A 26,528-nucleotide genomic window follows, 5' to 3' on the forward strand; every position below is an offset into this window, starting at 1 on the left:
TCTGGTTGGCGTACCTCAGGAAACCTCAGCGAAAAAAGCGAGACCCGAGGTTGCTCACACACCAACACAGCAAGACCGGTATACAAGTAATAGCCTATATATGAACGTGCAAAAGAATTAGCGAGAGAATCACTCGAGTACTTTGAACTACAAGATGTAGCTCAAAGTCTGAGACACTTACTGCCGTGGGGATGCAGCTGCAATTGAGCACACCAATAGTTCAGGAACTTACGGGAAAATGGGATAGCTGGATCACAAACACAGCGTTCAGTCAGTCGCCCGCCCGAGGTCTTGAGGTCTTGAGATCTTGCTGACCACCAGCCAGGCGAAGAGAACAATGTCTCTTTGTGCGCAGCTGTCATTCTCAGAGGCATTCGAAAGGCATATGCCTCTCATTTGTGCCCTGGACTTGAGGAGAAATGAAGAAAACAAGAACTTGTGAGACTGAACTCACAGAGAGGAAGTAGTGGGCTACGAGGACGACAATGGACGATGGATAAGACAAGGGAGTCTGTCGAGTGCTGTATACGGCCTACCATTTTAGTTGATGGGTTTGAGCTCCGCACGAATACAATTATCAGCGCGAGACTTAGCCAAATCTCAAGTCTCCTCCAGCCTCAAGCCCTTCGCTCCCCAAGCTCGCGCCTCAAGCGTCAAGCCTCATCTCCCCGACTTTTCACCCTCCCTCCTCAAGCACCGTGGTGCTCCGATGGCCATACGGCCATCGTGAGACCTCGGTATGCATCCGCTCCTGCTGGTATTACCAGCAGTTGAGTGGACGTAGGGATATCGACAACGTAGGGTATTACTGACTCTGGCAGGTGAGTTTTTTCTTCTTCCTCATTGTCTCAACCTTCAATATCATCCCGTTCACTTACACTATGCGTTCAAAAGTTTGTAAGGCCGTTGTTGTGCCCAAATTCACTTTGGTGAGTGGTTTTTCCCTTCGCAGATTACATTTCTCATCCCAAGTTGTCCTGCAGCGGCTCATCTTGATACGTACTGGATATCCCTCCGGGATGTGTCAGGCTGCAGGGCAAATTGTTAGATTGGTTCCAATAGATCTTAGGCCCGTAGTATGTACTTTTCTGTAGCTACTCGATCACCCCAACTTGGGACTTCTGCGGCGGACAATCCGCAAGCTGAGAGATCCGGGCGAGGCATTGCGAACCAAGTCGAATATTTCAGGGCCTCATGACTGAACTGGACACAATGAGCCTCAGTCTCTTTGCACTGTCAGGTAAGTTGTTGTGTCTTCTCGAGAAACGCGTCTAACCAGCGTGGTTAATAGTCGTTCAATGATGCATCGACCGACGGCTAAAGCGAAAGGAATTACTTTTCAATCACCTCAGCGCAAGGTAGCCCTACAAATAACTGAGCTTTGACACTGCATGCCCATGGCAACATGCAGCAATAAAGCTCAGCCACTTGAGGCCAGCTTGCTAAAAGGGGATGGTGGTGGTAGAGAAGGAAGAGAGAGAGCAAGTTGTGCCAGCTCATAAAACCAACTATTTGGCCATTTTTGTTTGGTCATGTGCCCCAGACACCAGACACGTTAAGCACCTTCCATATGCAGAAGGTGCACACTGGTGGCTGAGATATTACTACATTTGGAAATTTTTCGGACTCAGATCGAATTTCAGCCACTGTCCACTAGATTTCAGAAAGTCCAGCCCTCCAAGCATATCACGTGATCTCAATGGGTTCGCGCGCACAAGTCCTTTTGATTGCAATCACTGTAATCTGATCTATCCCTCTCTCTCTCTCTTGCTCTATCCTTGCTGTCTCTGCTCTGCTATATTTCTGTTGCTGTGCCTCTGCTGCTTATTCTCACACATCTATTTGGCTACCTTTGTATATTCTACCATGCACAGCCAGTCTGAGAAGCACACACAGTCTGCTCAGCCTGCCAGTCAGACCTCTACCTCACTAGGCAGGGACATAGTAGTGTAATAAACTATGCAAAGGTCCAAGTATAGTTATAGTAAATGTTATAGTCCAGGTATGAGTTTGTTGGACCTGTGAAACCTGTACACATAGTATAGGTATATGAGGTCTAACTACATAAACCTGCGGAGTTTTTATAAATATATGAGTGAGACTCAAATTAAACTAAATAAATTGAAGCACAAATGCTAACACATATATTCTGTAAGAGAGCTACTTAAACTTAAACTTTGTATGTTAAACTTTGCTCTTAAGTACTACTTTACTTGAAGACATGTCCAGGATGTGTAGTAAACTACACATAGGTACATACATAGTAATAGTACAGGTCATAGTACAGGTTTATCTTTTATAAACCTGTGACCCACCTGTACTATATGCAGGTCTATGTACCTGTATGTATAGTCAGGGTCAGGCCTTTGTACTACAAAGGTAGACCTGTGTCCCTGCCTATACCCCGCAGTCTGGTGTTAGGCAATCTACCTTCAATCTGCACTCAATCCCGGAGAATCCTGCATCTGTGGGTACAAGTCAGGACCAGCATCAAGGTTTCAATCTCGATCAGGCCGATCAGCCAATTGGAGGAGGCATCTCGTACTGTAGATCTGTGCCACCAGCTTACTACCATGGCTGACCTTTGCAAAAGGACAAACCAGGTATGTTTACATGTTTCTAATAGTGAATACGTTTGTCAAGTAAGCAACATTTCATTTGATATTGTGACGACAGACTCTACCCTGCATTCGCCAACATCTCACATGACCCCCCAAGCTGATACTATGTCGCAATTGACTCTGAGTGTGGATGAGATAATGGACATGGATAATTGGAAGCAGTTCCAGTTGAGAGGAAGCAGAGATGACAGGGGGAGCATTGTGTATAGAGGTTTGTATAAAGATGCCAATGAAGATGGTCAGTTGAAGGGGGAGTTTCTGGATGATGACTCAGACAGAGGTGAGACATTTCTAGTAAATCGTGATCACACCGGTAGCCCACCTCTGTCCAATAATGAATCAAAGAAGAGTGATAAATTGGACAATACCAAGGAGGAACATAAGGAGACAATCCACCAGCCACTGAGCTATGCACCTGTGTCAGATGTCAAGGAGGATATCAAGGAGGATATCAAGGAGGATGTCGAGGAGGAGGGCAAGGCCGAGGCCAAGGATGAGGATGAGAATGAGGCAAGTGTTCCTGCTTTGCCCTCACATGTTTTCAGAGCCACCCATTTGTTGGAGTCATACGCAGGCCAAAAGGATGTGCAGCTGCTGCTAAAATGGATGTCCCTCGATGCCAAAGCAGTCGACTCATACGTGATCCTGCGGTGTCTATCACTGCTGCTGTTCATGATGAGAACAGCTTACTCACCTCCAATCCAACTATACCTCCTTCTGCTCATGCTCCTAAGCATCAACATCACAAGGTCTTCCAGATGGCATAGAAGTTTGTGGGGTTGCCAACAGGTGAACATGGCTCACTCGACAATGGTGCATTGTTGAATTTTTGGCAGTGCATTTTCATTCTTATGACATTAGCCCCTGAAATGTTACAAGCCTCCAGTGACCTGCATGTGGGCTCTCAGCTGTCAAGTCCAGTGCCTGTTGTCTCAAATGTCATCTCCAATTCTGATGTGGTGTGTTTTCTCTCTTCAACATATGCATCTTGCTAACACCATGCACCTAGTATTGCTTTCTCTGCCAATAAGGCAGAGACTTGGTTGACTGTGACTGTCCAAACTGCAGCAGAGCTGTTTGCTTGCATTGCATTCCAGATCTTCGACAGTGGAATATGACTGAGCAGATGCAGTTTGAATGTCTGGCCTGCACCATCAAGCGTGACAGAGGTGCAATGCAGGTATACCATGTAGGTTTAATATGAATTCTTTACTCACACAAAAGCTGATATTTGAGGGATCTCAGAGCCTGTATAGTGTCCCATCCACTGAAAAATCTTGGGTACCATTGATGAAGGGTCTTTGGATTGTCGGCAAGCCTGAGATAGCACTGACCGTAAGATTGGATACCTCCTCTTTGGTTTTGGTTCATCTGCACCTGCGCTCGCTGCCTGTGCATGCCATCGCTAATCTTGTGGAGGAGTACCTTCAAGTCTATTACATTGACCGCAGCGAGTTTCTAAATCGGCTGGATGTTGTCTTTGACTTGGAAGGTTCAGAGGCAACAAAAGGTCATCATCTTCATATGCTCAACATAGTGTCAAAACTTTGATCATATGTATTTAGATTAAATTCAGTGGCTCTGAATTACGATTTCTGATGTACGAAGAGAATCATTCTTATAAGCAGTGGGCCTTTGGAGGCTGATCTGAACCGTGATGAACTTTTCCCCAAACTGTGGGAAAATCCTAGAGATAGAACTTAGCTACAAACATTCTAATGGCTCCTCTTGCCCAACTACAAGTTGAGTATAGATGAACATTCAAAACTGTTGTATTGAAAACCAGCGCGACTTGTACAAATAACCATCAACAGATGCATGACTGCAGCACTTTAGATTAGATAATAGATAATAGCTCTATCTCAGGGAACATTAAAATTATGTTTTATACATGTTGTATGAGTTTAATGCATTGTAACCATTATTATTGAATTAAAACCAAAAAAGAGACCTAAGTAGCACTAGAAGGCCTGCTTAGTCAGTTTTCTAATTTGGAAATTGACTTACTAAAGGTACCCATGATTATCTAGACCATGCCTCTAATTTTTCCGCTTTTTTCTGTCTTTTTCTGAGATTTCTAACCTCAAAATACACTTGCCCAAATTGGGAAAGTCAGGAGTCATTGAAGTTACAATTACGATTTCTGAGGTATGAAGAAATCATTCTTGGGATAGGGCTTCTGCCAAAATTCTGAGGGACAGATCAAATGGCCCCTATGCATGAGAACAACTTTTCAATACAAATTTGTATGCATGAGCTACACCTAGTCCTGGGTTAGGTCTAGGGTTTAACTACAAACTTTGTAGTGCCTGTTGTTACTGTACTACATCTTGCATACAGTCGGTCTTTCAAAGTGATTGTAGTGAAAACCAATGTGACTTACACAAATAGTGAGCAATAGAAGTGCCACAGCAGCCACAGAGAATCAATGCATCATAATTAGTGAAATTATAGAAGCACATACTAATTTCAATGCATGAAAAGCAGTACCATTGAACTCTGTGAAGGAAATGGAGCATAATGCCTTTTTAAACCAAGTAAATTTGTGGCTGAGATATCTTAGTTTTGGATTAGAATGCTCAGTCTGAAGTGCAAAAAAGTGCACGTTGAAGAAACAAGCAGAAGTGAGAGAAAATTAAGGAAATGGATTGTAGCACTCCAGAAAGTGATTATTATGTTTTAAGAGTAACACCATCAGATTAAGCTTGAAAATCCGGTCAGAATGGCCACTTGGTTTATCCAGATCCGAGGAGAATTGACTGAACTACAGGCCTGGCAAGTTTGGCTACAAGTGTGGTAACAAGTGCTTGAAGCCGGTAGTGTCACGTGCGACCCAAGTCACGTTTCATACGGTGCAAAACGTGATCTGCAGTGCATGTGATGTGCACATGCTATGGCGGCCGTTACTGGACAAAAATGAAATTTCAGGTGTCAGGACCTTGTTTTGTACTTATGCATCGGTGTTCATTCCTGTGCATTGAGCACGTGACCTTGCATGCGCATTCACCTCATGCATCGTGCATGCACAATGGTGCATGCACTGTTGGTCTCTGCAATATATGTGTTGTGCATTGTCATCTGTTTGTGCATGCATTGCTGTGCATTGCTGCACAGCTTTAATCTCGTCGCTTGTAGTTGACGATGCATGCATTGTCCTGCACTCCTCTGCATAATGTACACCCACAGTCCTGAGCCTGTTGCAGTGTGGTAGCTTCGTTCCAGTCATTCCTCAGCCCTGAACTCCTGTCTTTATTCCCCATCTGGTGTGTGGATACTCTAAGGCTTCAATAACATATGACAGATCGGCTGCACAATATCCGCCGGGCTTATTACACCCTCCATGACCGGGTGAATGTTGCTCTTAGAACGCAGGTGGGCGATGTACAGCGCTTGAGCCATGTACGTTCTGAGGCTCTTGTACTGGCATCTGCAGCTGAAGTGGTCAGTTTACGTGCCTTCTACAGTCTTAGTGTTAAATTTTGATCTGTCTAGCACTGCACTGTACTCCCTCCTGCTGAATATACTCAGCTTCAATTCAACATCACTGCCATCATCGCTGACTTAGACACTGCTTCACACCTCTCATCTGATCCTCCTGACCGTCCTTCTCTCATTGTTGTCCAAAAAGTTCACACGGGCAGGTGTGGCCGACCAAAGATCCTCATTGACCCCACATTCCTCAAGTTTGCGATGGATCTCAGAAAGAACACAGAACTGGGCAACTTCTTCCATTGCTGTTCACGGACTGTTCGCCGTCGTGCTCTCGAGAATGAGCTGACTGTTCCAGGCTTTCCTGTGTATACAGAGGTTCAGGCTGCAGACGGTTCACTATCACATGAATACCACTCAAGCTCTGCCCCTACATCGACAATGTCCGATGTACAGTTAGATCGAGCTGTCGGTGACATCCTGCAGGTGTTTCCAGAGTTTGGAAGGAAAATGATTGATGGCCATCTCAAGTCTCAAGGCCATAATGTACCACGTAACTGCGTTGAGGATTCGTATGCCCATGTACATGGCGCACCAGCAATTTTTGGATCACGTCGTCCCCTGGTTCGACGTAAGTACTCTGTACCTGGGCCACTGTCACTGGTGCATCATGATGGCCAACATGGTATGTATCACTGTCTTCTGGTTGTTGCCATACAAACTAAAGTCTGCCCAGGTCTCATACACTTCAAGCTCATCACACACTGCTTCATTGATGGCTACTCACGCTTTGTCATTGGCATACGAGTGCACAACAATAATCGTGCTTCAACTGTACTCAATTTATTTCTGGATGCGATGGATCGCTATGGGGTGCCCAGTCGTGTCCGTGGTGACCATGGTACGGAGAATCTTGGAGTAGCGCAGTGGATGGAGGACTGCAAGGGATTGGACAGAGGCTCATATATCTGGGGCCGGTGCGTCATTTCTGTGTTTTCAGAATGTACCAACACTGATGCATTTATCGTCTCAACTCCAGAAGTGTCCATAACACCCGCATTGAACGCCTATGGGTTGATGTGACATCAGGATATGGCGAGAAGTGGCTGGTCTTCTTCTACCAGCTGGAGCTACACTGTGGCTGGGACGCTCACAATCCCGATCATGTGTGGTTACTACACCATCTCTTTCTTCGTGCAATCAATGATGACGCACTTGAATGGGCACAGGCTTGGAACGCACACCGAATTTCATTGCAGGGCTCCCGTGCACGCAGTCCTCGTGATTTATTCATGTTCGGGATGATAGAAGAAGGCCCGCGCGGTCTGGAGCAGTTTCTGACTCCCACAGAGGATCTCGCCGGTGAATCATTGGATGAGTTTGGTATTGACTGGAGCAGTTACAGAGATGATCGGCTCATGTCTCACTTTTATGAGCACAATGCACGCGACAGCACCACCTTCACTCCAAGCTCAGCACCTTCCCGCCTTGCACAAGTGGTATGCGATGAGCCAAACTGTCCATTCACTGCTGAGGAGGTTCACGTCCTGGATGCAATCCTGGCCGACGAGTTTGACCTTAGCTCACGCAGTATGATCGTTCAGCGCTCAATTTGGGAGAGAGCGGTTGGTTTGTGTGAGGCTATAGGTCGTGGGGATCCTGTGGGCCATAGTGTTGATTAGACACTACTGCTATATATCATTATCACTTGGTGATTCGTGCACCACACCGACTAAAACATGGGATGGCCCAGATTGACACATCGACATGAGGTTGTCTGTCAATCATCCGGTCTGAGTATAGTAAGTTCATTGGTGCTTCCTTCAGAGAATACAAGTGTTCTCGATTCACCAAATATGTTTGGACGATGGTTTATATTCTATATTCCTGTCTGCTATACTCACCATGAATAGAAGAGTATCCTTTTATTGGAATCAGCGATTGAACTGATGCCGCATATTTTACTCAGGCCTCGGCACCGCCACTCAGTTGGTCCCGTAACATCTTCACTCTTTTATCTGCCCATACTACTCTTCCCTCTTTTTCTGGCACTTTGTTCAACGGGTAATGGCACGCAGTGCCAGTGCGCGAGGTCGAACACAAGCTAAGGCCCCTCAGCATTGTTTAGATAGAGGTGAGCAAGCTGCTCACCGTGAGCAAGTGCTCCAGGCTGGCGCTGCTACAGTGCGACAAGGTGGAGGTGAGGTCGATTTCTCCTCATTATAGGAATCCTCATTAAGTGCTGCACTTATCCCTTTTTTTTTCCTGCTCGCTAGCTGTGATAAGGCAAAGGCAAACAAGAGCCTCCCGCGTCAATGTTGGACTTGCTGGACAATCTAGTGGGGAGGCCTTGGAACCTGGAGTAGATGAAAATTCATCAGGTATGTTATCATAATTTTTTGATGATTATCCACCTGCCTCTTTATGTACGGTGTACTAATATCCTGAGCCTCATGCAGAAAAGAATGTGAACCTTGTGATCACAGCAAGCTCTCCCTTAACAGAAGGTTAATATTGCCTTGACCTTAGTCTTATTCTGTCTCATTGTCTTTGTAGATATGGAGTCAGATGTGGAACTTGTTAATATGTCACGGGTGGAGGGGTCTCTTAGCACAGTGACCAAAATCCCAACTCCCGCTTGCCCATCGCAAAGGTCATCCACACTGGATGATGAGAGAAGTTATGAAGGCTCACCGCCGGCAAGTCAAAGTGGGTTGGATGATAGTCGGCCACCCTCTGAGCCTATAGTTTTTGGTCAATCTGGTTAGTCTTACATGACATGTTGCGACGTTTTACTTATCACTGCCCATAGAAACCACAGATGAATCAGAACAGATGCAGAGCATTGACACAGGACTGAATAGCCAATTGGCAGGTGCGTATGGTGATTGGTCCCTTCCCAATGACAGTTTGAGATTCAAGTGAACCTTATACTAGGCATTATAGATGTCTTGCATATGCGGACAGCGATGTGGTTAGATGATGCGCAGCAGTTGAATCCCAACTCAGCCACCAGGATGACTACCTGGACATTTCCTCCCAATCTGTACACAGACATGACATCCGATGGGTCGCATGCAAGTAACATACTACCCGATGATATGCATGATCATTTCTCTGTCAGTACGTTGATTCATGCCAATATGATGCTAACATATGCTGACCAAGAGTATTGTTCTCTAGCCTCTGAAAGTGAACAGAATCCTTTTCTAATGGCCTTTGAGCAGGGTGATTCACTCGCCTTCATGGATTTGGAGTTATTTACGGGCGCGATAGAGTCATCTTTGTTGCCTGTGGGCCATCGCCCAGATGTCGATCCTTCACTAGATCCCAAGGTTTTCAATAATCCTGCGGCAATTGAGAACATCGCATCGACACTCACCAGTGACTTGCATTGGACAGCTACCTCTGTAAACTACCATGGGCCACCCTTCCTGCCTGCTTCTGTCCCTGCTTCTGTCGAGCAGACTGGGAGTACACTGGCCAAGGCCACTGATCAACGTTCATCCTCTGGCCTCATCGCTGCCAGTTTCAGTGAGACTGCATGCTTCTCTGATATGTCTGCCAATATTGACATCATTGATGCAACAGACAAAGCAGGACCTGTTTCAGTGCAACCTACATTCAAAATTCCACAAGTGGTTGCAAGGAACCTGTTGGCAGTTTGACCAAAATTGCATGTACCACGAGTTGGAAAAGTTCCACGCATGGGGTTTCAAGGGGACTCCGCACCCACTATGGCAAGTTTGGATTTTTTGGACCTACTTTCACAGACGAATACAAACGAGGGTGCGAGCGGGTCTGTGCCATTACAGCATGGTGGTCAGTCAGTGGACGATAGTGGCTCCGCTAGAGCGAGAAGTCAAAGTGTCATGCCGATAGAAACACCTGGTAAGTTGGACTACGTCATTGTCAATGCTACATTGAAATTAAAACAGACACTCTAGATGTCGAAGTTGCACTCTACATTAGCATGCGATACGTGGATCCTAGCGATAAGAAGATGCCTCAGAAGACTTGGTCCACATTCATCAAGTCTTGCCGGGTATTGCAAACACCACCAACTCTGCACGATATCTTTCAGACCTTGCTGCCGGTGAGGCCTCAGCTGAATGGTTATCGAATCACCAATATGCTGCGCTCGATCCTGGATTCAACTAATGTTACGTATTGGGTGGCCTCGTCCGGCACTCCAATACCTATGTCTCATGAGGACTACGACAGTCCTCTGACAGGATACCAGGAGTACGCACCTCTCAAGGAAGCGGTTCATGACAATGAAAGCACACTCAACCCTGTGGACCCAGGCTCAACAGATTACAGAGAGCTGTGTGAAAAGCAGCGCATCTCTCGGGGTACTCCTATCTTTGTGCTCTATATTTTTAATAACCAAGTGGGTGCTCGTGTTCAGACGGATCTATTGCTGAGCCCTCATTTGCATATTTTCATTTTGTCCAGACTGCAGCATCCCCTGGCCAAAGTGGACTTGCAGCGACACCTCCTGTGCACATTGACAATTTCTTGTCTAAGTTGTACCCTGATGCCTCAGTCCAGTTACAGGCATTGGATCGATCTGAAATATTTGGAACTGCATACAAGCAGACCCAGCAAACCCTTATTCTCGCAAGGATTGCAAAAGGCCTGGGCGTGGTGCCAGGTCACAAGGAGGGAGCACAGACAAGTGAGGGTGGTTCAATTACATGGTCTGATGTAGTTGATTGGGCACCTGGGGTGGCACCATCATCAGAGAGGAATATTCGAGGTCAAGCGGTGAAGGTGCGCTCGAGAAACTGGCGCTAATATGACAGGACTGATGCAGTGTTTTGGATTAGGTTTTACAGTTCCGCGCGTGGATCCAAGCACATAGACGGTTATGGCAGCAGTCTCAGTCGGGGCCAGACAACTCTCCGCAAAATGATGAAGAGCTATTTGCATGGGTTCAATTCATAGGTCAGCCAGGTGGCCATGGGGCAGACGAGGTGCTGAATGGTTGGGGATTCCATGAACAGACTGCTGCAGGGATGAAGGCAGCAGTCCTGCACAAACGCATTAACGCGTATTTAAAAAAGAATGCCATTAGGCTGCCTAGTATCAAGCTTACACAACTTGAATTGTAATGCACTCGCACAGTGCATGATGCAATAGACATTACTTTTTCGGGCACGCAGAAGTGATTGTCTGCGCCGAGGTCATCTACTGTCTACGGGTCGAGCCGCTGTCCCTCGGGAAGAGCGACGTGCAGCGGATGTTGTTGAGCCTGAGGAAGAGCATGAGCATGCACTCGAGGCCGATGCTGCCACCGACATTTGGCGAGCAGCCCATCTTGAATGCGTAGAGGTAGTAGCTTATCGATGCGGGGTCGAGGCCCCTCGAGCGCATCTTCTCCGCGAGCAGTGTCACGTCGTGGATCCGCTGTGCCCCGGAGAGGATCTCCTCCCCGCGTATGAAGAAGTCGTACGAGTTTGAGAGCGTCTGGGCACGTCAGTTTAGCTGGGCGGTGAAAAGGTGAGAAGGAGAAAAGCATACCGGGTCGTCGGGGTCAGGCATGATATAGAAGGGCCGGAGTGCCATGGAGAATTTAACTATGATGTAGTAGTCGGTGTCGTACTTCGCGCGGACGATCCTTCCCAGGCGCTTCTCAATTTGGTGCTGGAAAGTGTAGACAGGTTAGCTAAGTTCAGCCGCGACCCGAAACACAACACACTTGATATCGTCCAACGCGTCTCTTGGTACACCGTCCTCCACCAAGAGGTCGACCGCCTCCTTGAACGAGAGCCTGAGCATGCCCTCAGGGCCCTCGCGCCACTTGAACTCCCTCCGCGAGGATCTGCCGGTGGACCGCCGCGACCTCGGGCGCATACCGATGGCGCAGTGCAGAGAACATGTAGATTAACAGCCTGTCGAGCATCTCCATGACCTTGTGATAGTGCTCCTGGATGGCCATCTCGAGATCGAGTCCGGTGAATTCGATCATGTGCCGGTGCGTGTTCGAGTCCTCCGTGCGGCAGATGGGCCCGATTTTGTACACACGCTCGAAGTCTGCCGCGATCGCCATCTGCTTCATGAGCTGCGGCCATTGCGCGAGGAAGGCCATACCTGTGGACAGGCAAGAGAGAAGCGGAGATTGGTGTAGGCCGGCTGTCGGAGGGTGAGAGTAGGGCAGCGGGGCGCGTACCTTTGAAGTCTCCCACCTCGAAGACCGTCGCACCGGATACCGTCGCCGTGCCCTGCAGTTTGGGACTGTGGATCTCGGTGAAGCCCCGCTCGTCGAGGTATTCGTGGAACAGGTGGCTGATGGCATGCCGCAGCTTGAATACGGCCTGGTTCGTTTGCATCTGCAAGGGGGTTCAGATGGAGTGTCAATTATTATTTGGGAAGGCTGACCCTCAAGTCGACGACACGGTTGTTCAGACGTGTGTAGAGTAAAACATGCTTATACTGCACGTCATCGCTCACCTCTATCTCAGCGTCGGGGCACGTAGCATCCTCAACGCGGAAATCATTGTGAAAGGCGCACTGGACTGGTCGAGGCGTTGAACGCGAACCGCGGGGCGGCGGCGGCGGTGCATGAAAGCCGGCAGGCAATGGCAGCGACGATGGGCGAGAGTTAGAGGGGGAGGGGATGCAGCGGCAGAGGACAGCGGGTGGTGAGGGATGCGCGAGCTCGAGAGCGAGCAGTTGGGGCAGGTCAAAGAAGTAGAAAGGCAATCGACGCGACTTGCCCAAATGGCTGCCACGTCACCCAAGGGAGTTCGTTTTCTGGAGCTCCAGAAAATGCATCCCTTGGTATTGCCACCCGTGACACATTGAGCATCACCGTGACAGCGGTCAATCACCTCGTTGTCTCCTGGCCCACTGCGGTCGCCATCCTTGCTGGCTTCGTCTCTCATGATCGACCTACTCGACCTTCTCCTTCTACCTTGTCCTGTTACCTTCTGCTCTGAGCGAAGGTAAGTTGGTGGCACGGCACAGATCGAGGTCACCTTCGCTGCCTCAATGCACTGGGCCACTTGTCCTCCTAGTAAGTCTTTCATCGGCAATCCAAATCTCGATGTAAACTAATGCACGCGCAAAATTCGACAGCTCACTCGGTGCTACAGCAGCCAATTAATGCGCGACTCGACCTCGGGCACCTCCCTCCTCAAAATTGGCTGCCAGCGCGACATCATTACCATCGGACGGAAACGCCGGCCTATGTCTTCTCCCACAACGACGTCTCTGCACGGTAGACACTGCCTCTTTTCGCAATGCTGTGAGCTAATTTATACATCCAGCCACTCTCTCCACGGCCGATGCCATCGCGCGCCAGCTCCTCGCGCGCAGAATTGGCCGAAACGCGCACTGCAACATGGTAGCAAACTGCTACCTTGCATGCTGTCACCCACCTCGACGTTTGAGCGTAACGCTGCCATTCCTCGCCACTCGACACCGTCCCCGCCGTGCTGATTCTACATTACGCGACGCACCCACTCGAAAGATACCGCCCGTCACCTTCTCCGACAGTGCGCGCGTCCTGGGTGTGTGGCTCGTGCAGCTACACAATGCTTACGACGTCCGCCGTGCACCAACCATCTCTGTACAAGAAGAGTCAGTGTGGACTCAAAACGGACGAGGACGCGATGTACGAAGGACACCGACTGGCAGCACAGGGTGCCACACGGAAGTTGCACATGATGACGGACGTCAGCATGCAAACTCACCGACGTCATCAACTCAAGTTCGGCTTCAGTGGTGGCGTCGTTGCTACCAGAGGTGGGGTCTGGCCACTTGCAGCGATACCAGTTAGGAGGAGATGACTGACGGACGTACAGGGCATGTGGAAGGTGTATTCCACCTCCTCTCGTCGACGCTCGCTGACGGCGTGCTGTAGGTGTTGGCGGACAACGTCATCTTGATGGCGATGAACTTGACAAACCGGGGGCGCTCGAGCGCGGAGGTGACCAAGCGCGCTCGCACCTCAGGTGGACAAACTGGGCCAATTCGCAAAGGAGGTCACTCGCGTCAGTCAGGAAGTCGGTACGGAAGGGTGCGCGCATCTCTGTCCTGCATCGTGTTTGTTCCCATTGAGACTGATGTGCTCGCAGCAAACTGGGTGGTCAGGCACTCGTGCTCGACGTGGAAGGCACCTGACGCGAGCTCATGGGCATCGTCAACAAGCTCGCAGCGAACTTGACAAACCAGGTACGGTCCATCGCCAAGGTCACCAAGGCAGTCACGTTGGGTGACTTGTCCAAGCAGATCAACGTCGATGCGCACAGCAGTTGAGCGCGTTCGCATCCGAGGTCACACGCGTCGCATTGGAGGTAGGTACGCAGGGTATGTTGGGGGTCCAGGCGCGCGTCGAGGGCGTGCAGGGTACGTGGGCGGATTTGACGAGGAACGACAATGTATATTGTTTGTTCTCCTGTTTGACAGGTTCCCTGGCTTACTGGTCCCCTCCGCCTCCCCCGGTCCATCGGGACCGACGCTGAACTGTGCAACCGCGATTTGATTGTAGAAAATGGCGACTAATTTGACGGACCAGGTGCGCTCGATATCCGAGGTCACAAAGGCCGTCGCGAACGGGGACCTGAGCCGGTCGGTCAACGTCGATGTGCAGGGCGAGATGCTGGATTTGAAGATGACCGTGAATCAGATGGTTGCCCGCTTGTTGACGTTGGCGAGCGAGGTCACACGCGTATCGCTCGAGGTCGGGACCGAGGGTATCATGGGTGTCCGGCACGGATGGCCAGGCATCCGTGCTGGACGTACAGGGCATGTGGAAGGTGTGTTCCCCCTCCTCTCGTCGACGCTCACTGACGGTGTGCGGTAGGTGTTGGCGGACAACGTCAACTTGATGGCGATGAACTTGACGAACCAGGTGCGCTCGATCGTGGAGGTGACCAAGGCCATCGCCGGTGGAGACTTGATGAAGCGCATCACAGTCGATGTGCGCGGCGAAATGCTCGACTTGAAGGTGACTGTGAACGGCATGACGGAAAGCTTGAGCGTCTTTGCTGACAAGGTCACCCGAGTCGCGAAGGAGGTCGGCACGGAGGGTAAGTTGGGTGGCCAGGCGCAGGTCATGAATGTCGGCAGCACTTGGAGGGTATGTAGTTCTCCACCACCGGAATGGGCACCATGCTGAACGCCGTCATCCGGCAGGATTTCCGCGCGCAAGGGAAGGAGGAGGGGCGACACGCACGAGGCGGTTGACACTCCGGTCCTCGGCGAGGACCTGGTCGAAGCACGAGATCGGCACGAGGAAGATGATCGCTGCCCGCCGTCGGTGGATCAGCAAGCGCACACACTGGGGCGGGCAGCTTACCGTCGACTGCGGGCACCGGAGCGGGGTCAGCAACCGCGGTTACAATGAGGACGTGAGAGCGGGCATGCACCGTCATTGAAGAACGGGACCCAGGTCTTCGCACTGGGGGAAGACTGCGCCGGGGGAATAACGCGTCAGGTGCGGTGCGGGGAGGGAAGGAGGAGGGGGAACACTCATGGCGCTGCACCGAAGGAAAAGGTGATGTGATGAACAGCATTGAACGGCGGTGCACGAACGGGGCCCACCGCGCACAGCAAGGGAATGCGGCGCACGTCGATCGGGCCCGCGGACACTACTCACCTGCGAACGTGAGCTGCCGATGTCGATGATCTGCCACTGCATCCCGCTCTCCGAGCCGGCCTCCATCTCGAACTGGTACTCGAGGTCTTCAGCCGCGCGTTCAGCACGTCATCTGCACGGTCCGTCAGCGTGCAGGGCATCGCAGGCGGACGAACATGCACCGTTCGAGGGCAGGTACTGTGGTGTGGTGATGCGCTCCAGGTCATCCAGGAAGCTGCAGCCGTCAGCACGCAGCGTCCACGACGGAAGAAGCACAGAGAGACTCACAACCCCGGGCCGTCGTCGACGCGGATCCGCTTCCATCTCAGAATCTCACTTAGGACAGGGTCTCGCCAGAGCGCGAGCAGCTCCCCCGCGCAGGCGTGCAGTGCCGCCTGGGCAGCGTCGGCCTCGCCGCCCGCCCCGTGCTCCCGCTCCTTCTGCTTGTAGTTACCTATGTAAAATGTGTCTGTTTATCTCAATTAATGTACTTGAGAATTTAGTCCTTGAAAAGAGGGAGCCAATATTGTGTGAAGTACTGACGGGTTACATGGGAATTGGATGTGCTCGCTCATGGTCGGTGGCCTCATCACATTGTCTCCATTGTCAGATTCTGCGGCGAGAACCCTCTGAGCCTGGCAGCTCATCATGACTGCCTTCAATATTTCTGACTCTGACCTGCTTGCTATTCTAGACTATGTCCGCACTCGCAAGGATGTCCCTCCTCACATTATGGCTATTCTTGAAAATGTGGACAAGGCTTCACTCCCTCCTGATGGTGTATATCCCACTCCCTCATCTTCGCACATACAGTCACCGTTCCCGATGCATGCTAGACCATTGAACAGTCTCCCCTTACCAGTTGAGTACTCTGCTATTCATTTGACATTCTCTGACCTCTTCAGTAGGTACCGGCAGGCTCTTCAGCCCTCCCTTCTATCACGGAAGAGTCAAATGAGGGTGAAGTTGTCCTTGGTTTAATCACCATCCGGGGTGCACCCAGCCCAGGACGAGACTCACCTCCTGTTCAGCCAGGCCCCAGACTCTCACCACCTCCTCAGGCTGATGGACCTCCTGACGTTGAGAATGTCGCTCAGCAAGATCAAGTGGATCAGTCTGAACGCTCGGACAACTCAGATGGCTCGGACGACTCGATCGAGGAACCACTTGCTCAAGCTGTACGGCGTTTGGCTGGCGCCCTCCCACTTCCCAGAGATAATTGCCCACATGGAGGGGTACATCCTCGCAAGCCTAGTCAACGGCGCAACCACCGACAGGGCCAACATGGTGAGCAGGATATGTTCGAGGACCATGATCTATTCGCAGGGGAGGGTGCAGAGGAAAACAAGAATGATGACGATGAGGAGCCTGGGGACCCGGCAGGACATGACAATTTGCCTAAAGGCTCACCGGCAAAGTGGGGTATTTCAGACCTTCCAGCTGCATTGAATGGGTGGCCAGGGAAGACTGCCACCAAATTCCTCTGTGACCTCATCAGTGGTGCTCATGGTAATTTCCAAGCACCGTCGGTCTCTATGTACGTGTGCATGTTTCTGGACAAAGTAATTCACTTGAAATGATCTTACTCCTGAGTTCTAGATGGGTAGAATCAATGAAGGACCTTGTTGAAGGACGATCATGGGATGCTCACGATGGCGCTTTCCGTACCAATGCCCTGTGGGCTCTGGTGAGCCGGGTCAGTCGTGCAGAGAAGGTTTTGTCTGGTGCAGAGTTTGTATCGATGATGACGAAGATTCAGTTGGCGGCAAAGGTAGACAGGTATGTCATATAACCATGCTTTGGAACTTATTGCTGAGTGATTGCAGCATACAGAAAACTCGAAACACGCAGGTCGCGAAGGGCGGGAAGATGACAATGGCACAAGTGTACAGTCTCATTTCCGAAGAACCTGATGCTCCCAAAGAGAAGACGTTCTCAGAATGGGTCGCGTTCGGTCATCGGTTTGCCGCTCTGGCAGGTGCAGGTGAGCTAAATATATTCAGACTCTACATCGCCCCACACTTGTTAAATTTGTCTCACAGGGTCGGTCTATCTACTTATGATCATCGCCGCGCATGGCATGTACTCTCAGATTGGCAGGACCAAGCAGGCCACCATCTGGACCATGTGCAATTGCTTGCGATGGCCAAATCCTGGTAAGTAGTATCTTAATTGACACGACAATGCTAAAACTCCTGCAGACACTCTAATAGGCCAGCATATTCTTGGACGACTGATTCCTCTAGTAAGCTATGTGCGCGCTCAGATCCCTCTTCGCATCTCGACCATCTTTTCGTCTCATTGGCTTCAGGCCAGTGGGCTGTCATCCAACATTGATTGCCGGGATTTTGTATCCTCCGACAAGTTCTTTAGTATGTTCATAACCAAGTACGTCCTTCATCTATGTTGCACTGTTTTCTTTTCTACTGATATACTATTCGATCCACAGCACTTTTCGCTCCGTGGATCGTCATTCAGAATCATGGGCGCCTTGTATGACACCCTTGACTTCTCCCTTAACTGAGCTGGAGCAAGGCATAACTGGCGTAGACCTGATGGTGCAGAACATCCTAACGACAGCATCCTCCACTTGTTCCACTCGACCACCGTCCACTCGAGCACCGTCACCTATGGATGATTCCGACGATGAACATCACGCAACCACAATGGGTGTCTGCGAGAACTCTGATAATAATGATGATCTTTTTATGGTGGACGCTCAATCCAAAAAGTTCTATACACCTGATTCCAGTTCACCTAACTACTTGGTATTTGACACTGATTTCCGTCCTCAAGCCAAAAAGAACAGAAAGGCTCCTTATCCCAAAACTGATCCCAAGGAGCGATTAGTTTGGACGGACGAGCAGCGACACTATGCAGGTGATGCATGGGTTGCCAAGACCTTAGAAAACTTTGAGGAGGGTGTATGTGATCTAGTACCATATGTTGCATCTCACGTTCACTAATCTTGGCTCAGATTCAAGAGCATTACAACAAGGACGGTGTCAAATTCGCGAACTCCTATATTTATCTAAGTCGCTCTGCCTTTGAGGGGTAAGTCTGCACGACTCATCTTGGAATAGTGGCTGATCATCCACATAGTAAGGAGATTCGTCTCAATTCTAAGGAGGGTGAGCTATTGGCCTTCATAGCCAGTGATATGTCGCAAGACATGAAGGACACCCTGGAGCGTGGTTTGCGCTCGGTCATTTTTTCAGACGGTTCTCCAGAGTATGAACTTCAATCTATGGATTCCTCAGCTTCAACAGGGCAACACCAGTTTCCCTGTATTCATTTTTCAAGGTATGCTCAGCATATTACCCGCGTAAGTCATTTTGATATTTGCACTTCAGGGTACCCTTCCGACCTAGCTCTTAGCTTCAACATAATCTATATTGTGTAGTGGCTAAGAGCCTCTCAGGTGTCAGACAGACCATGGTACTAATACATGTCCCAGGGCATTATATGGGATTACCCAGGGCAAAGGCAGGGCAAAGGCTGGTCCAATGGCACAATTATCATATGGGATGTCCTATAGTACTAGGGCATTGATATTTATATCCCAGTATTACTGGTTGTCCCATGGTGCCAGGGGTACATAGGGATGTCCCACTATTAGTAAAAGATGTATTTTCAGGCTATTGTATGGTAGTTTTTTTATACTTTGTTCTACAATCATATTGTATAAGCTCTAATTATAAAAACAGTGACTAGAATACTGTAAATAAGTGCCTTATTTGCACTTTATATATGGTGAAATATTTATAGAAAGCAGGATATCCCATATCAAGTATTGTGTATGCATTTGTAATGTTATAAAGACTATATTACTATTGGTAGCATGTACAACAACTTCATTAGCTCATATAACAACTAAGACAGGTCAAACAACAATGTTTATTCTTGTGTTTCAAAATTAATTTTACATTTTCTGACATAATGTTCAGACTAACATGATATAATCTTTGGCATATAGTATGTATCATAGCTATACTACAACTTTCACCAAGTGTCTCAAGAAATAGAACAACTCAGTCTACTAATATACTAGCAAAGGAGATATATTCTTGTCATGTCTCCTATCATATACTGTATTTGAATGAAAAAAGAAAGGCATTTGACCTAAGACTTCAGTCAAGTCACACTCAGAAATGCATTCACTGAATGACACCTTTGTATTATGGGATGTCCCTTTATGTGATGGGATATCCCTTGTAAGGACCTGTCACTCTTAAACCTTAGTAATTCAACTGTTAGTATAAATCTCTAGATAATTATAGTAGTTAAATAGAAACTTCAGGCTAAAGAAGAGACTAAATATCTGTGAATCTTAAAATAACATCTTAGGATGTCCTTAAAATGGGAGATCCCACCTTATATAATATGCAAATAAAGTGCTTGTTTATATCACTATAGTCACTGTTTTTATAATTAAGGCTTAAATAATATGATAGTGGAACAAAGTATAAAAAAACTACCATACAATAGCCTGAAAATACATCTTTTACTAATAGTAGGACATCCCTATGTACCCATGGGACAACCAGTAATACTGGGATATAAATATCAATGCCCTAGTACTATAGGACATCCCATATGATAATTGTGCCATTGGACCAGCCTTTGCCCTGCCTTTGCCCTGGGTAATCCCATATAATGCCCTGGGACATGTATTAGTACCATGGTCTGTCTGACACCTGAGAGGCTCTTAGCCACTACACAATATAGATTATGTTGAAGCTAAGAGCTAGGTCGGAAGGGTACCCTGAAGTGATATTTGTCCTTATTGTTCTTGATTTGATGATAGAAACACAGGGAGACGATGCACCTACCAATATTCATCCTTTGTTTCTATACAAGGTTGAGCGTGGACACACAAATCATCATCAATTCACGCCGTACTTCTCCAAAGAATTGTGGGAGCATGAGGAAGAGTACGATAGCCTGAGTAAAGTCTTTGAAGAGTTTTGTGAATGGATGCAAGCTAAAGTGAGCTTCATTCTTCTTTGTTATATCGGCTTCTCTGAATGTTTTTACTTTATGAGATTCATCAGCGGCTGCCAGAAGTATACAAAAGCCTTGAAATATTTGCTGAGGTGCTTCCTGGCAGAGAGGTCTCACCCTGTCATCCATTCACTAGCATGGTTCTTAACGTGAACGTTGTTACGCATGTTCATCGTGATGTCAAGGACTTGAAGGCATGTTTAGTTTTGGTGCTTGGTGACCATACTGGTGGGGACCTGTGCTTGGTAGAGCCTGGTCTGGTCTTCCCACTTCGTGCTGGGAACCTGGTGGTATTTCATTCTGGAGATGTCACTCACTTTAATCTTCACTACCGAGGAGAAAGGGCCTCTCTTGTCCTCCATTCAGATGCTGAAGGAAAACATTGGCAGGAGGATCAGATGGGCTGGAAGGATAATGATTATATGGCTGTAGCATAGGACTCAAATGTCTGACTTGGTTGTTTGCAACTTGTTTAGCTGGTGATGCCATTAATATGATTGAATGCATGACATTTAACGCGATGGATGCTCAAGATAGGTAATGGTGAAGTCACGAATATCTATAATCCAATTTATTGAATCGCTCAGAGACAAACTGCTTCAATAGTAAGGTGCCCTAGATTATATTTTATTGAAACCATCTCCCGCCATTAGTGGCCCGTGCATCCATGCGTCAAAGTAGAGAGCATGATCAGGCCCATCAACCTCCTGAAGTAACAGGTTCTGCAAACCTACATCCATCGTGACCTTGCCCTGCATGAAGCACGCAGAATATAATATCGGTGTGATCTACGTAGTGGATTGTCAGGTAAACAGCCTGGACAAGACAACATTAATAATGCCAGCGCATACCTCCTCTGCATTATTCAGATGTGCCCCTCCATCTTGATATGACGAGGCATGGGTAAATGAGAACTGACAAAGAGAAACTGTAAGAAAATGTCATCTTGACTACGGAAGAGATAAGTACTAACCTTCAGCTTCCAGTGTTCCCCCAGGGGCAGCAGGTCTGACCCCGTCATAACTTGGAGCAATAGGCGCACACGATGAACCACATTCTCGTGCTCCTTCATATACATATCTTCTGGTACAATTTCTCTGCGTATCCACTCATGGTCAGGGTGCCCTTTTCCATGCAAATATCGTATTAGTAGCTCTGCAAACCTGAGCTCATGTTGTCGCTCCACCTCGGTCTGTTGATCTTCCTTGTCGTTGCTAAATACCAGGTGAGTAATTACATCATTCACATGGATCACCCGACGATTATACAGGGCCCCAAGCAAGGCTTTGGTACGCCCCTCCATTGTCTTCATCATAGACATTAGCATCAAGGCATGAGAGAGAACATTGGTAAGCATACCTTTCGTATGTCCTGACCGGGACGTAGTTGAAAGTTAAGACCCTCCCTAAATGCCAACAAATCTGGGTGATGCGTGGGATCGATGTGACCCAAGAGGACACGCGACACAAGGGTACGCTCCACCCCATTTCGCTCTGCTTCATCCATACCCTCAAGGCTCAGTGCTTCAATCTGACAGAACGTATGAGTAATATCCAAGCACACTTGTTCCGAGAGAGGAACTGGACGCACCACAATATCAGCCTCTATCAGAAGTGCACCCAAGTCTGTTTTTGGGTCGGTCGTCAAAGGGGAGGTACCATTCCAGTCATACCAAGGCTGAAGCACAGCAAATTGGCCAGGATCAAGAGAAAGTATGAATTCACGATCGATGAGAATGTTAGAGTGGCCATCAATGACTGCCTGAAGCAGAAAGGGAGAAACAGGTTCAGGCCCCTGACCTAGGTTGACAAGATGCATTAGACATAGGAACCCATATGCTTTGAGGATACAGTCGCGAGTCCTGAAATGGTCTGTGGAGCTGTGGAACACAAGAGACTTATATACTCCCTTCTCCACCCAAAAGCGCACTTCAGATGTCATTTGCGCGATGGCATCACGAAGTACTGCTTTCTCGGGAGCTGCACCCACACCAACATTGCTACCAGCATGGATCAGAGCCAATAATAAGGGGCATAGTGATAGACTTACACCTCAAACACTCGCTTGGACGACAGAAGAGCAGCAAGTGGAACAAAACTGCACACCACACCTGGCAGAGCCCTCTCCAGGGCCGCTTCGAATTGATGATAAGGAGCTGGTGGGCTCGCAAAGTGCCATAAGAGCAGGAACTGAAGTGCCCTGGCCGCCAGAGATGTTGTGGAGGCTTGGATGAATACTTCCGTAGACTCATCAATATTAATTGGCAAGTTTGCGCGCACAATATTCTGCCATTCCCCAATGTCTTCTGCTTCAGCAGGAATAAATGGAACAGAATCCCGAGAGATTGGCGGATAGACCTTGATAAACTGCAAACAGTCAATTCCTCTACCGCATATTCCATAGCACCTTGGAACGATTCCGATTAGATGCTGCTCACCTCAGTAGATGCACCTGTGCAAGCAGGTCCATGATGTTGGCCAATGTCAGATGTCTGTCCAACAGACTATTATGATGAGTGCTCTTACAATAAATGGACGGTGCCCCTTACCTCTGTTTTGATAACATCCATACCAGCATTGACATGTTCTAAGCGACGACGGGCACTTGGACGTGACTGCTGTGGTCCAACAATGAAAAAGCCTTGTGATTAACTGTACCCACTGTATTAATGGATTGCACGAACCTCTGACTCATGTGAGCATGTGCGTCTCCGAAGCTGGTGCTGAGGTGTAACTTCCGCAATGACAGCAGATCCTCTCTGGTCTGCAGCTGTCCTACGGTGGTGATTCTAGTTGTCGCTGATCAACTTCTGTTACTCTGTGAAGGATCAAGCCTTACCCTCTGACCATATGCCATGATGCCATCAATGGTATCAGGAAGCTGCATGGGGATTGTGTCAATCATAATAGACCTTTGTGCGAGTTAAGGTGGTAGACATACACTCTCGTCAGAAGAAGACATAGAGTTGTCATCAATATTATCCTGAACAGCCCTTCGCGAAACATGGCTGTCAGGAACTGAGGCCATAGACTGGGAGACCAAATCGTGTGCACAGTCCTCCCGGCACTGAACAGGATCACCACGACTTCCCGCCAGGGACATGACACGTGAGGGAAAACATCGATGCGGACGATTGCAAAATTGAATTGTAGTGTCAACTGGATGTTCAGCCAGTAGACGTTCCAGTGGACTACGGAGGTTCCCATATCTTGGTGCTATCGTACAAATCAATAAGTTCAATAAATTGCATGCAGTAATTGTGCTCTCTCACCGATAAATAAGATGAGTTCAGGGCCATATTCACAGTGGTTCGGTATCGTTTGGCCAAATGGAGCTGACTTCAGCTTCGCAAGTGTGAAGTTGGTTGGGGTCATGTCAAGATAAGGCAGATAGTTCTTTTGACCTCGTCGTCCACCTGGGGTGATAAGCTGTCATGCGAGTGTTGAAGGAGCACGAGGAGTTCCGGAAGAACGCTGGGCAAGCGTAATCTCAAACAGCTCACAATGCTCAATTATCTGCTGGTCAAAGGCATCCCAGACAGGACCATCGACCACTCTAAAGTCAATTTGGAAGAGCAAATTAGCTTGACCAAGAGTGCGCTGAACAGCGGCAACTTGATCTCCATCCCACTTGTATTCGGGAGATGCTTCATCCGGAGCAGAGTAAACAGATCCGCGGGGCTATTGCACAAATATTAGAATTATCCTGACAGGCAGGCAGTCAAAAAGCTCACCACAAATGGCAGAAACCCCACCATAAAGCTCGTATGCATTTCATCCTGCCCGGTGCTACGAGGAGCTCCTGCACTGGTGCTTTGAGTGGTCGCAGCAGCACGAAAGCGCTGAGTCACAGTGGTAGATGTGCCACAGCGTACAGTCGCAGCATTGAGTTCCCCAGAGGCTCGTGCAGCCCGAGAGGATGGACGCTGGTGTCGTTGATAACTTTCGACACGACGATCATTTGCCGTGCCAGGATGCATTGTACGGAGGCCTGCATATGCAGCAATTGGAGGTATCGTGGAAACAGGCAGGGTCACTGCAGGAACGGGAATGCGTGCAACGCGTGCCATACTATGTGCTAGAGTTGGAGAATGCTCTAATCGGTGTACAGCAGAATGGACGTGGTTCCGCCTGCTCCAAGATTTTAGCATTAACAGAGTGATAAGAAGAAGAGAAGACGTACCTTGCCTTGGGAGTACTTAGACTTTGATGCATACGCCATGCAATGCCACACTCACACACAGTGGTTACGGACCAGCTCTCTTGCAACTATTAATCAAGCATAAACCTTGGTAGACAAGTTGTAGACCAAAAGAACCATGCACCGAAAAGAAACCACCACAGCCTGTCTCCGATGAGCCGCCCTTTGCTAATTCCACTGCAGCACCATGACCAGAGGCCACAGCTCGAACAGTATGATAGATCCATCCGTGATCACATCCGGAGCACAGCTCCTGTGGATCCTTGGCTTCCTGGAATGACGTGATAAGAAGCATACACTAGAGCATGAGAGTACGTGAGCATACATATCGAGGGGGTTGTCCTGATATAAGGACCACAAAGACAACACAGCCTTGGCAGTTAGAGTGCACACAATCATCTCGCTTTGGTAGCTTAAGTCCATCAGCAGCGGTCGACATGTTAGACTCAACAGTAGTGGTAGAAATCAAAAGCGTCAACGTACTCTCTTCTCTGGCACACTATGGATGCAGCCTGTGCATTTGATGCATACAGTGCATACAGTGCATGATGTGAATGAGGATGCACACAGTGAACATGCCAATTGGCATGTCTACCAAGGTGCATCCTGATTACTCCATGCTTCCGGACCCGGCCCAGGAATGCATACCTGTGCATGCATGCACAATGCACAACTGTGAGCAGCAATGCACGCGTGATATATGATGCAGAGTTATGCGCACCTATGAACACCAATGAATGGCGATGAATGAGCGTGAATCTCGATGATGCACGGTGAATGCCGATGCAAACCCAAACATTTCATTTTTGTCCAATAACGGCCGCCATAACATGCTTGTGGCTGAAGACAAAACATGCAGAATAAAATGCAGAAAAATCGCAGAAATACCAGGAAAATTATGGCATGACCCTTTCATGACATTAGACTTGTAGATAACTAGACAGTGTTGTAAGACATTGTAAAGTCCTTACAAATCCATACTAGATGGCATATTAGAATATTGTAGTGCCTTACAAACTAATACTAGAAAGTGTAACAGAATTCAAGAAATGGTATAATGAGGCATTGAAGCAGGCTTCCTAAACACTACTAGACATACTAGGGGTCAATACAACACTTTGTAGGCTATTGTAAGCATCTTACAAAGTGACACTAGATGACATATCTCACTATTGTAGGGTCATTGTAAACATGTTCACTAGGACACTTACAAGAGATTACTAGAGACTATTGAAGGTTACTGAAGATTCTTACAAAGTGATGCCAGGTAACATTTCTGACTATTGTAAGCTCATTACAAACTGATACTATAGGATATATTAGGACCCAGTGTCATAGGGTGTTGTTGACTTGCTGAACGTTACTAGAGAATATACCAAGAGTCAGTAGGCGACTTTGTAGACTATTTAATAGTACGGCCCTTATCAACCCACACAACTTATCAATATATAGTGGGACATTATAGGACACTTACTAAACATTATTAAATGGCATACTAGGAGTTAGTAGAGAATACAATAACAATTTCTTGTATACATTGTTACAGGCACATTTGTAACAGTTTCCAGTGTCATTTTTTGTAGTGATTCTTATAGGCACATTTGTAACAGTTTCTAGTGTCATTTTTTGTAGTGGTTTATATAGGCACGTTGTCAACATTTCTTGTAGTAATTCTTGTAGGTGCATTT

The 26,528-nt window shown here is 48.2% G+C and overlaps 9 protein-coding genes across 9 annotated transcripts; 6 read left to right on the forward strand and 3 right to left on the reverse strand.

The window, feature by feature from the left end:
* Positions 1-2,726: 2,726 nt before the first annotated feature.
* On the forward strand, positions 2,727-3,446 carry SCP_1300200 (hypothetical protein; the record flags this gene model as incomplete). Its single annotated transcript, XM_027763318.1, has 1 exon — positions 2,727-3,446. One exon carries the CDS (start codon positions 2,727-2,729, stop codon positions 3,444-3,446), a length of 720 nt encoding a protein of 239 aa, XP_027619119.1.
* Positions 3,447-6,491: 3,045 nt separating this feature from the next.
* Positions 6,492-7,732, forward strand: SCP_1300210 (hypothetical protein; the record flags this gene model as incomplete). Its single annotated transcript, XM_027763319.1, has 3 exons — positions 6,492-6,735; positions 6,787-7,027; positions 7,090-7,732. The coding sequence occupies 3 exons, from the start codon at positions 6,492-6,494 to the stop codon at positions 7,730-7,732; spliced, it is 1,128 nt and encodes a 375-aa protein (XP_027619120.1).
* A 1,374-nt stretch (positions 7,733-9,106) lies between these two features.
* SCP_1300220 (hypothetical protein) lies at positions 9,107-9,718 on the forward strand (the record flags this gene model as incomplete). Its single annotated transcript, XM_027763320.1, has 2 exons — positions 9,107-9,173; positions 9,234-9,718. 2 exons carry the CDS (start codon positions 9,107-9,109, stop codon positions 9,716-9,718), a joined length of 552 nt encoding a protein of 183 aa, XP_027619121.1.
* Positions 9,719-9,787: 69 nt separating this feature from the next.
* Positions 9,788-11,167, forward strand: SCP_1300230 (hypothetical protein; the record flags this gene model as incomplete). Its single annotated transcript, XM_027763321.1, has 4 exons — positions 9,788-9,941; positions 9,998-10,443; positions 10,509-10,826; positions 10,883-11,167. The coding sequence occupies 4 exons, from the start codon at positions 9,788-9,790 to the stop codon at positions 11,165-11,167; spliced, it is 1,203 nt and encodes a 400-aa protein (XP_027619122.1).
* Positions 11,168-11,243: 76 nt separating this feature from the next.
* Positions 11,244-12,918, reverse strand: SCP_1300240 (Aspartate--tRNA ligase, cytoplasmic; the record flags this gene model as incomplete). Its single annotated transcript, XM_027763322.1, has 7 exons — positions 11,244-11,522; positions 11,577-11,699; positions 11,751-11,877; positions 11,945-12,146; positions 12,226-12,385; positions 12,435-12,780; positions 12,887-12,918. The coding sequence occupies 7 exons, from the start codon at positions 12,916-12,918 to the stop codon at positions 11,244-11,246; spliced, it is 1,269 nt and encodes a 422-aa protein (XP_027619123.1).
* A 673-nt stretch (positions 12,919-13,591) lies between these two features.
* SCP_1300250 (hypothetical protein) lies at positions 13,592-13,920 on the forward strand (the record flags this gene model as incomplete). The annotated part of the gene is made up of 2 exons (XM_027763323.1): positions 13,592-13,802; positions 13,862-13,920. The coding sequence occupies 2 exons, from the start codon at positions 13,592-13,594 to the stop codon at positions 13,918-13,920; spliced, it is 270 nt and encodes an 89-aa protein (XP_027619124.1).
* Positions 13,921-14,189: 269 nt separating this feature from the next.
* On the forward strand, positions 14,190-19,014 carry SCP_1300260 (hypothetical protein; the record flags this gene model as incomplete). The annotated part of the gene is made up of 18 exons (XM_027763324.1): positions 14,190-14,310; positions 14,358-14,405; positions 14,466-14,500; positions 14,548-14,815; positions 14,863-14,910; positions 14,975-15,138; positions 15,195-15,240; positions 16,331-16,497; positions 16,545-17,173; positions 17,236-17,415; positions 17,463-17,620; positions 17,679-17,792; positions 17,838-17,881; positions 17,948-18,024; positions 18,086-18,560; positions 18,614-18,690; positions 18,739-18,939; positions 18,990-19,014. 18 exons carry the CDS (start codon positions 14,190-14,192, stop codon positions 19,012-19,014), a joined length of 2,877 nt encoding a protein of 958 aa, XP_027619125.1.
* Positions 19,015-21,260: 2,246 nt separating this feature from the next.
* SCP_1300270 (hypothetical protein) lies at positions 21,261-23,209 on the reverse strand (the record flags this gene model as incomplete). The annotated part of the gene is made up of 9 exons (XM_027763325.1): positions 21,261-21,428; positions 21,492-21,554; positions 21,614-21,854; positions 21,909-21,946; positions 22,000-22,170; positions 22,231-22,639; positions 22,690-23,006; positions 23,078-23,131; positions 23,189-23,209. The coding sequence occupies 9 exons, from the start codon at positions 23,207-23,209 to the stop codon at positions 21,261-21,263; spliced, it is 1,482 nt and encodes a 493-aa protein (XP_027619126.1).
* An 862-nt stretch (positions 23,210-24,071) lies between these two features.
* On the reverse strand, positions 24,072-24,854 carry SCP_1300280 (hypothetical protein; the record flags this gene model as incomplete). Its single annotated transcript, XM_027763326.1, has 3 exons — positions 24,072-24,320; positions 24,374-24,770; positions 24,823-24,854. 3 exons carry the CDS (start codon positions 24,852-24,854, stop codon positions 24,072-24,074), a joined length of 678 nt encoding a protein of 225 aa, XP_027619127.1.
* Between the last annotated feature and the right edge of the window lie 1,674 nt (positions 24,855-26,528).

The sequence above is a fragment of the Sparassis crispa genome, assembly GCF_003851025.1.
Source record: "Sparassis crispa DNA, contig_000012F, whole genome shotgun sequence".
NCBI lineage: Eukaryota > Fungi > Basidiomycota > Agaricomycetes > Polyporales > Sparassidaceae > Sparassis > Sparassis crispa.